Here is an 11,309-nt window from a genome sequence, read left to right as displayed (position 1 = left end):
CTTTCCCCGGCAGAGCACTGGAACCAAGATGGCTCACCTTCCCGTTCAGACCTGGAGCCTGCTGGACATATATATTCTTAAATTGGAATACTTAAAAATGTCAGAGAACCAGTTAGAGGCCATGAAAAGGATCTCATGTAAAAGAGGGGAGTAAGAATGAAGATATATGAAGGGGGAGGAAAATAATGGAAGAGGAAGCTTAAACAGGATGGGACATGAGAAGACCAAGTAGGAGAGGGAGTAAGGGGTGAGTGAAGTGGGAATTTCTAGTTTCACAGGAGACTCAGTTGTGTCATGTGATGTTTTTCTGGAAACTGTCTCATAAGAGTATATTTTGCTGAAGCAGGCATGTGAGAGGATGTTTTGCTAAGAACCGACATGTAGTGGTTTTTTTCTGGAAGCTGCCTGGTGAAAGAGCATATGATGTTTTGCTGAAGCAGATGCTTGAGAGTTCATGTAATAGTTGGAAAGAGAATAATTATAACCCAACAGACAGTGGACAGCCCTCTTGCATTGGTTCACCTTGCACATCTTTGCTGGTCTTCATTAGGCTTCGCTGAGGCTGGTCTCCACTGAGGATGCTCTTGTATTGGTTCACCTTGCTTTCTTCAATGAGCTTTGCTTGTCATGCCATTGTAGAGAGAAATGCACCAAAGAACATTATTATTCAGTTGCTTCTTGCCACTTCTGCAGACTCAGCCAATTGGCTGAGCCTCATGGTTTCTTCTGGATTGAGCTGCTGATTCATGTTTGGTGTTTGCCAAGTAGACTGGACTGGCACTACTGATTCGCGTTTTGCATTTTACTAGTGGATTGGACTGCTGACAACAAAGATTGGAATCTCCCCAAAGAACTATTTCTAAACAGGTTTACAACCCCCATTTCCTATTAAGCTTTCTATTCCCCTGCCTCTGGTGGTTAGTGAGTAGAAGGGAGGTTGAAGCAGTAAAGAACCATAATTAAAGTAAGTTTGGAGAAATCTAAGCCTACAATGGTGAGGGATATCTAACAAGACACTTGAAAAGCCATATGTAAACTTACTACTTCAGAAATGTCCTAAAATATAGACATAGGCGCACATCAAAGGTGCTCAAATAGAGTTACTCTATAATAGAGAAACAATGTTTTTCCCAGATACCATAGCTTTTCAAAAGAAAAAAACCAAGTGCCAGGCATAAACAGCTTCTTTTTGAGTTGTTGGGCAATAGGGGTCCCATAACTTCCCATACTACAGGATCCTGTTATCGCTCTTGCTTATCATCCAGAACTTGGTGGGTCCTATTGCCAAAGATACAATATACTTGAGTCATTGTGCATGAAGAAATCAATATGGTACTGACCTAAAAATTTTATCCCTACTGGGCAGCTTTCATAATGCTATAATGTTCTATGATACTGTTAGGGAAGAAAGGTAATCAATGGCTTACCTAGCTGTGAACCCTGTGAGCTACAATAATGAATGTCCAGGCAAGATATGCACTGGTTACAAAAAATGGCACGAATGTTATAGGAGTAACCAACCACTTTAGGATTGGATTTAAGACCCACTCCACAAGATGAAACTCATAGCTGACACTATCAAGTGGACCAAAACCCTGTCTTAGGGGAGAATTTAATATTATTTTACTAAGCATACACAGTAATAAGCTGCCCCCTAAGTTCTTAGTTTTATATGCACAGATTAGAGCACACTTCAACTTTCATCAGAGAAGCTTCTTTTTGTAGGTGATATAGAGGCTGACAAAGAAGAAAAGCAATTATATCTTTGCCACTGTGATACACTGTGAGCCACAACAAGTAACAGCATAATAAGATATTCTTAAGGATACAACAGTAGCACTTATATCTTGGCCATAACTAAGAGTTGTCTAATTTGACTAAAGGTCCACCCAGTAGGACAAATTTCCTGGTGCTACAAATCTAGCCAACTAGTTAGACAGGTCACAGACATAGAGAAGAGCCTACTAATGCTACTTATCTAAACCAATATAATCTCTTACTGTAGTTGTCATAATATCCTTATGAACACAGATAGGTGTAGCTCTCACTCCTCATCAGGAAGATTGCTTTTGCAGCAGACAGAGACCAATAAGAAGCCACAACTTATCAAAATACAGAGATCAACTGACTGTGAGTTGCCCAGCCCTAATATATTTATCTACAACACAACTTCATATCTCCGTCTCAAGAACATCAGAAGAGGACTAGCAAAATTATGACCCAGAGGACCAAGATATCTGCTGCAACATTGTATCTTTAACATAAGTTAAGGAAGCTGTATCCATGAAACTTTAATAATATGGCCACTTAAACAGACTTTAACAATGACAACTCCAGTTGGCATAGTAACATAGATGGTGGGAATGTGTGGTGCTGTAGACAGTTAATGACTGCACACAAAGAGAATCAGTCTTCCCCAGGGACTAGCCCTATAATTCGTTGTCCAGTACCAAGTAGTCAGCTCTAAACACATATAAATATGAATAATTCATAATGGACTTAGCAGGTTTTATTTGCATATTTATTCATATATATGTAAAGACAGCCCTAATAAAGAAAAAGAAGCCATGGGGTTGAAAGAAGAGGTCATAAGAAGGGTTGAAAGGAGGAGGGGACATGCTAAAAATACTATACACATATGTATAATTAAAAATAATTTTAAATGCAATGATTAGTTGGTTAATTCAATGAATATTGATGATTCATATTGGACAGTATGGAAGGCAAAGGCAGGCCTTATCTTATCACAACCTGCCACAGCATGCCCACAGCATGGCAAGCATCTTCACGAAAAATCTCTTTCAGAGATGTACTAAAATGTGAACAAAAATAAAAATTTTCAGATATTTCACTTATGATAATACCAATTCTTGTAAACTCCCAGAACCCTTTGTACCCCCAGGTCCCCTACCTACATGCCAGGCACAACCAAGGCTGAGTAACCTTTGTGGGTAAAAAGGAAGCACAGGCATAAGGCAGTGTCTACCCAGAGCTCCTGGCTCATGTAACGGCTATAAGCAGAAAGGGCTAAGAATAGGCCACACCCACATCAAATGTTTTAGGGCAATCATTTTACCACTGAGATCCATAACCTCCTGGATACCCCATGATCCTACAAGGTATCAAGTGCTTTTTCAGGGCTTCTTTTCCCTAAAGGGCAGTAGTTGAACACTTGTGCCTTGTGGTTCAACAAAATGTGTCCTCGGGAAAGAAACCAAACCTGTGATTTCCCCAGTCCAGCAGGGCTGAAGGCAGTGGTGCTGGCACAGGCTCAGCAGCAGGAGAGAAGTCTCCGGAGTGCAACTTTGACATCCTTGTTCCTCAGAGTGTAGATGAGGGGGTTCAAGGTGGGTGCCACCGAGGTGTAGATGATGGACACCACCTTGTCCTTGTTCAGTGAGTAGCTGGACGAAGGGCGAATGTAGGTATAGATGACAGTGGAGTAGTACATGGTGACCACGATGAGGTGTGCAGAGCAGGTGGAGAATGCCCGTCGCTTGCCCTCAGCTGAGCGTATCTTCAGGATGCTGGCCACAATAAAGCCATAGGAGAGAATGGTCACAGAGAAGTTCCCTACAGCCAGGAACACATCTGCAGCAAAGGCCATGGCCTCGTTCAATTGTGTTGGAGCACAGGAGAGCTTCAACAGTGGGGGAATCTCACAGAAGAAGTGCTCTATCACATTGGAGCTGCAGAATGGTAGACGCAACATCAGGCCTGTGTGAACGCTGGTGTTAGTCAGGCTGATGGTCCAGACAATGCCAGCCAAGAATGCACACACCCTGGGGCCCATCCAAGCACTGTAGTGCAGGGGACAGCAGATGGCCACGAAGCGGTCATAGGCCATAGCTGAGAAGAGCAGAAGCTCTGCTCCCAGTGACCATGTGAAAAAGAAGAGTTGGGCCATGCAGCCCCCATAAGAGATGGTCCTTCCTGCCATCATGCTGTCCAGTAGTTTGGGTAGGATGGTGGAGGTGCAAAGGATGTCCACCATGGCCAAGTTGACCAGGAAGAAGTACATGGGGGTATGCAGGGCTGGGCTGGCACTGATTGTCACCATAATGAGCAGGTTTCCTGAGATTGCAGCCGTGTATAGGCAGAGGAAGCTGAGAAGAAGTGGTACCCGAAGGTGAGGCATTTCTGAGAATCCCAGGATGAGGAACTCAGTGACCAGTGTCCCATTCATTATAAAGCTGGAGAGGCCTCAGGATTCAGAGGTAGTGGGGTTTGTGTAACAGCTCTGATAGGATCTGAAGGTGAAAGACATGCTCCAGTTCCAATTTGTGCTAACAACCCAATGCAGATGTGTTAAGACCTACCTAGAGCCCAAACCTCAGTATTACATGGGGGTAAGGACAGAATTCTGTGCCAGCCAAGGCTTCAGGTGTCATTCTTGATACAGGACTTCTAGGAGACTGATGTGGCTACTCATAAACCTTAGAGATGCAGGATCTTTCTCCATTGGGAGTATTCTTTCCCCGGACTTCAGGGAGTATGGAACAGGAGCGGGAATATTCCTCAGGATGGAAATCAGTCTGTCCTGGTAACATGGGAGAGGTGTGGTTACCTTCTATTCATGAGCTCTCAGACAGTGGGTGAGAACAGAAGGAATAAGAAATGACAAAAGGTCCCTCACCTGGCCATGTAAGACACCATCAACCAAGGTCTTCCCTGGGCAGGGGTGACTCACCTATACAAAGCATAGTGGTCCATGTGTGTCACTAAAGCTGGGGATCGAAGGCTTTAAAGTGTGGCACTGAAGTAGGGCACCAGGCAGGACTGAGCCATGTCTCACCCCTATATCCTGGCAGTCACATACTGTCTCAAAGCTAAAAGCCTATGGCTGAGTGTGCTTAGATGCCTCAAACAGAGTGTGCTTGAATGTGTATGAGTATGAGTATGAGTATGAGTATGAGTATGAGTGTAAGCATGATTAGACTGTGCAGCCTCTTGTATAAACTATTGCTTAAACTTAGGAACCCTGGATCTCAGAGTTTACATTTGCAGATAGTTCACTAGTTTGTATTCATTTTTAAGGATTATTCTTATTTTCACGTACGTATGTACAGCCTGCATTATAACAATTTCCTAGTTTGGGCTTAGACCTCAACTCTCATACCTACCTCGGGCAGTGTCTGGAAGGTAGATGTACTTATCCAAATATTACAAGGTTGTGTCACTGCGTGGGGTGGCTAGAAAATACCAGGCCCCATTCCCTGCAGAATGACCTTCCTGACACAGGAAATACTATACATTTCAACATGAGATCTGAGAAGGGTAACAAGAAAAGAAAGAAGGGGTAGGGAAAGAAAGAGAGTTAGAGACATAAGCATGAGGACAGAAAGACAGTGAAGCAAAGATGAGGAGAGACAGAAATAGATTTTCTCTCATACATATCCAAAGTGGGGGAGGAAGGGAGGGAGGGGCAGATATAGAGACAGATATAAAGATAGAGGTGGAGCAAGACATAGAGGCACCAATAAAGCAAGAAAAAATAAACACACAAAATAAACAAAAGAGAAAGTGAGAGGCAGAGACAGAGACAGAGAAACAGATAGGCTCTGAGAAGGCATGATGATATGATGTGTCCAGGTAGTTCTTTTAAAAAAAAAAAATGTTTTCAGAACTGTCTTGAAAATTACAGCTTAAATGATCTCATAACCCACACCTATTACCAAAAAAAGTGGTCATTAATATTCAAATACAAGTACAATCAACATTAAACTCACATGGTAAGCCTGCAGCAAGAATCTTCCCAGGCGTCCTCTCCAGAACCTTTCTTCTCAGCATCATACTCTCTCTCTCTCTCTCTCTCTCTCTCTCTCTCTCTCACACACACACACACACACACACACACACACACGTCAACTTTCATTAGAGCCAGATTACATTAAAAACATTTAAAGAATGTATGTAACATCTTTAAGTAAAAGGGGATATTAGGGAATTGGTGTGAGGACCAGGAGCCCTGCATCCTCTATTAAAGAAGAGACAAGTGCTCACAGGGAGGAACCAGTCCCTGAGAGGCCAATTAAGAAGAACCACACTGGCTTCCTGAGCAGGACTGGCTGGGGAGGTGACCAAGTCTCCTATCAGGCAACACAACACACCCTTGCAGGACTGGTGACCCAAGAGCAGCTTGTCTGTCCTGTTACCCAGGGGCTTGCTGTCTACCAATATCACCAGTGGGAGTAGAGGGTAGAGGGAGCACTCAGGCAGATCAGGGGATGATGTTTGTGCCTAGAGCCAATTAACTACCCAAACCACAATTTCACCCAGCCCCAAAGAGCCCCTCATTCCAAATAGAAACACTTGAGAAGCCAAGGTCAAAGCTCTTTCTCCAGCCCTGTCTGCTGTCCTCCCACACAGACTGTCACCATGCAGTTTCATCTCCTCTAAGTCGATAATGTCCTCGGGCTGTGCAGCTGCCAGAATTCTGCTCTTTCATGTCCACTTACCTCAGCCAGTGAGCAAGAACAAACTTCACCTAAGCACAATAACATCCCATCCCAGACCTGAAGTGACCTGCCCTTAGCAAATGGTGCTAGACTAGTGCTGGTCAGGGTCCAGGATCTGCTCTCTTCCCAGAAAGATCACAAAACTGCTGTGGTCTTCAGGGACATGAACCATTTTATGTTGCAACATGGCTAGCCGGTTCTTCTATGGTCATGGCAAACTAGAGGCCTGTCTGACAACTAGGCTCTGGACAGGGCACCTCTCCAGGCTGAGGCTAGATTGACATAATCTCCCCTTGCCTCTCTAATCAGATTCATGCCTTAATTGCCTTCTTGGGTCCAGAGGACCAATCACATCTCACTGAGCTACTTAAAGAAATAAGGACTAGTGTATTGGTCCACCATCTTCCTCCAGCCCTTCCCTGCTTCTGTCTACTTCACATTCTCTATACTACCAACAATCACTGACATGTATACATTGAATCCTGTGCACATGATTTCAGCCTGTAGTCCAGCCATCCATGTGGTTAATCACAATTTTTTGGTCACAGCCATGAACGAGGTCCCAAAGCAACCTCTGGGAACACTGCTGCGATTGCCTCACTAGGAAGCTCCCTACTCTACAAATGAGCAGGAGGCATGACCAGCACAGTGTGGGAGAGGCTGCATTGTTGGTGCAAGAGCTTTAGCCATTCTTCCAAATGCTCAGCTCCCGCCTATATCTGTGATCAAGACTTCAACTCCCAGCACCATGTCATTGTACGTTGAGACAAAGATGCAAACTCAGGATCTAATCACTTCACAAAAGCCCATCAGCTGGTAATAAGACCCGAGTGCATAAGTCCATAGGAAATTTTTTTCTATTCAAGTCATTGCCTTTTCTTTCTCTGCCCCTTCTATTTAGAGAACATCAGATAGGCACTGGCCTTTCATGGCATGGCAGTATTAAGGAGAGAGAAGACATGAGACGACATGTTCAAAGTTAGCTCCAATCAGTGTGAGGAGACGAATCAGAGGTCAGCCTGCCCTATTCTCAGCCCTCTTGCTCTGGGATGCCCCATCCTGGGGTGGCTGGAGTTGCTTTCAAATCCACAGTACTTGTCCCCTCCCTTGAGTGTTAAAACAGTTGAACCAGAGGTCAAGAAACTGACTGGGAGGGGATGTAGGAAGGGAAAGTGGAGAAGATGAGGGGGGAGTGTCACCCTTAGAAAGTGTGTCCATCTTAAAATATACTTTTCATTCCTAGAATTATCTCCCTTTTACAAAGTCCATGGCAGGTCTATGTCTTTTTCTTTCAGATGCTGGACAGAGCATAAGTAAGCCTTTGAACGCCCTAACACTATCAGGCTTGCCGCCCCACACACACATACACACACACACACACACACACACACACACACACACACACACACACACTGTGCTCTGCTGCCATGTGACAGACACTTCTTCAGGCTGATTTCATACATGGATTCCTCCTTCTTTTTTGTGATTCTTGCTTATTTACCCTGGATATATTTTTTTTATTCCCTAACACTTTAGGCCTTCTTACTTTTTTCTAACTCAATCCCTCAGCCATGTGGCTGACCTCCATGGTTGTTTGTTTGTTTGTTTGTTTTGTTGTTTTCTTTCAAACATAATGACCCCAATCCCACCTTCCCATCTCCAGTCTCCTTCTCTGGGAAGCTGCAAGATTTACAGCTTGCCTGAACCTGAGGCTTTTCCTTTCATCTGTACTAAGTTGCCCTTGCACTTCCATGTGATTTACTTCTTAAGTTAATGTATCCATAAAACCTAGAACCCAAGAAGGTACCCCAACTTTCCCCATGTTATATGATGTTATATGAGTCCACTCAGACTCCCCATGTGTCTTAGTCAGGGTTTCTATTCCTGCACAAACATCATGACCAAGAAGCAAGTTGGGGAGGAAAGGGTTTATTCAGCTTACATTTCCATACTGCTGTTGATCACCAAAGGATGCAGGACTGGAACTCAAGCAGGTCAGAAAGCAGGAGCTGATGCAGAAGCCATGGAGGGATGTTCTTTACTGGCTTGCTCAGCTTGCTTTCTTATAGAACCCAAGACTACCAGCCCAGAGATGGTCCCACCCACAAGGGGCCTCTCCCCCTTGATCACTAATTGAGAAAATGCCTTACAGCTGGATCTCATGGAGGCATTTTCCCAACTGAAGCTCCTTTCTCTGTGATAACTCCAGCTGTGTCAAGTTGACACAAAGCTATCCAGTACACCATGATTTCCACTAACACTTTTTTCCTGCCCACTAATGATTTAGTCCATGCAAAAAATGATCCCATTGCTGAATACTCAGAAGGCATCAAACCTTTCATACACTTTAGAACCTGAAGAATAGTAATATTTTCAAACTCATAATATCCTCTGTGAGAACATTTTATTGATCTAGAATATACTTTGCTTCTTGAAAAAATCCTTACCTAAACCAATGAGATGGTAAAGGCCACTACTTAGCCTCTGAATGACATCACAATTGCTGTAGTTGGAGATGTCACGTGAGAGAAGGCAATATTGTCTCCTCTTGTATAGCTTGATACATCTACTGCCACCCAGAAGCACAGTGGATTCAATGGCTCATAGGAGAGCTTAGTCTCCAGTAATGGCAATGAACTGAGCAAAGAGATAGAGCATGGAGCTTGAACTTTGGTAATGGTTATGGGGTTGTTGACATGTTCCACTAGAAAAGGGTTCTCTCCTGGAAATCCAATCACCAGTGTTTCCTGTCTATACAAATCTTAGAGATGCTAAAGTGTACAGATTCCAAAATTAACTAGGGGTGGGATTTTTGATTAATGCAGCTGCCCATAAAACAATTTATTCACCAAGCTTGTCTTGACAGAATCTTTCTTTGGTCTGTCAGCCCCTTGAGTATTTGGAGTAAGTAGATGATGCTTTAGCAGTCTCTCCTGTTATGACACATCTCCTGTAGCATATGTTCAGACCAGTCTACCACCATACTGCCTCCAATGCACTCAAACTTGTCTAGTCTCAGAAGCTAGAACGATCAGGCCTGATTAGTACTCAATGTGGGAGAACTTATCTACTGAGCAACATGACTGAAATCAGGAACTGTCTCTCTTATGATTGTTACACTGCAGGAAGACACCCAGAGGCCCAGCCACTGTGTGGCCAATCCATAGTGGGAGTCACTATAATGTGTAAGTATGTCGTGGAGAGTTGAGAGAGAAAGAGAAACAGAATGGATTGAGCAACATAAGGAGAGGCAGAACTGAAGATAAGAGGGTAGTGAGGAAGAGTCTGGTGTGTGTAGCCTGCCCTGCCACCTGAGGTCATGATGAAGTCCATGTCTGGGTCTGTGGCCATATCAGTACCTGATATCTATATTGATATCTATATAGATATCAGGTACTTATGTTACCACCAAAGATCATGGGGATGTCCCTGATCTGGGATGCTGCCTAGGACCATATTGATGTCCAAGGTCTATGCAGAGCTGGCTCCATTCCCCACTGGCTGTAGCCCTCCAGAGAGCAGTTCCCCTTCCCCTTTACCAACCTTGCGTGGGCAGCACAGTAGAGCTAGCCCTGCTGGCAGGGATACAGGTGAGCTAGCCCTGAGTACATGAGCATGGGAGAGCTGCCCATGCCTCTTGATGTCTGCCATGTGGTGGTGTGGGAGAGAGAAAGATGCCCTCCCAATCCCTGGCATCTTTCCACCTCTGACAGACAGGACAGCTGGCCCTAAGGTCATGAAAGGAGGAGAAATAGCCCCACCCCTTCCTGAGCAAGCCAGGGAGGACAGTGCTGGAGAGCTGACCTTGGTGGTATAGGTGTGGGTGGTCCAAGCTCAGCTACCACTCAGTTCCAGGTCCAGGGCTTTGAGTTGGCCCACCCCACCATCCACCCCATCTACAAACTGCTGGAGCATGAAACTGGATTGGACCTGCAGTTCCATGACACAGAGCAACAGCAGGGTATCTGAGAGGAGTCCCAGGGAGGGTCCAGCATTGATAGCATACTAGAAGCCAGAGGTCTCTACCAGAACAATGACTCATTGCAATGAACATTTGCAAATAAAGATATTTGAACAAAAGGGTGTACTATGTGCCAAACTATAACACACTGAAGTTTCCATGGCAAGATTTTTTTTGTCTTTTTATTTCCCTAATAGGGGAAGGGAGGTTGCAAGGACAGAGGACAGATGCAAAGTGATAGGGAGATGAGTCAGAATGAGATGCATGATGTGAACTCACAGAGAATACAAACTTTCAAAAAATGATTATTGTATTACATGTCATATACAGAAAAAGGAAGACAGGTTTCTTAGTATGAAAAAGAGCAATGGCTTTTGAGTTCTGAAGAAAGTCACTCAGCCTTCTATACACAAAGAAGTTACCTTTTTTAAAAATTAATTTATTTTTTACACTTCAGATTCCCTACCCCCATCCATCCTTTGATGGCCCCACATTCCACACCTCCTCCTAACCCCCCCCCCGCTACCTACTCTACATAGATGAGCCCAACCCCCACCCCATCTGACCTCTAAACTCCCTGGGGCCTCCAGTCTCTTGAGGGTCAGGTGTATCATCTCTGAATGAACATAGATCCAGCAGTCCTCTACTCTATGTGTATTGGGGGCCTCATATGACCTGGTGTATGCTGTCCATTTGGTGGTACAGTGTTTGAGAGATCTCGGGGGTCCAGATTAATTAAGAATCCTTATACAGGCTAGTTTTGTGTCAACTTGACACAGCTGGAGTTATCACAGAGAAAGGAGCTTTAGTTGGGGATATGCCCCCAGGAGATCAAGCTGTGGGACATTTTCTCAATTAGTGATCAAGGGGGAGAGGCCCCTTGTGGGTGG

At 44.4% G+C, this 11,309-nt stretch overlaps 1 protein-coding gene across 1 annotated transcript; it reads right to left on the bottom strand.

Annotated features, from left to right (window-relative positions):
* Positions 1-3,238: 3,238 nt before the first annotated feature.
* On the bottom strand, positions 3,239-4,204 carry LOC110315712 (olfactory receptor 13G1-like). Its single transcript, XM_021189704.1, has one exon. It carries the CDS (start codon positions 4,184-4,186, stop codon positions 3,272-3,274), a length of 915 nt encoding a protein of 304 aa, XP_021045363.1. The 5' UTR covers positions 4,187-4,204; the 3' UTR covers positions 3,239-3,271.
* Between the last annotated feature and the right edge of the window lie 7,105 nt (positions 4,205-11,309).

The sequence above is a fragment of the Mus pahari genome, unplaced genomic scaffold (assembly GCF_900095145.1).
Source record: "Mus pahari unplaced genomic scaffold, PAHARI_EIJ_v1.1 scaffold_13261_1, whole genome shotgun sequence".
NCBI classification, from domain to species: Eukaryota; Metazoa; Chordata; class Mammalia; order Rodentia; family Muridae; genus Mus; species Mus pahari.
This window is presented reverse-complemented; position numbering and strand designations above follow the sequence as displayed.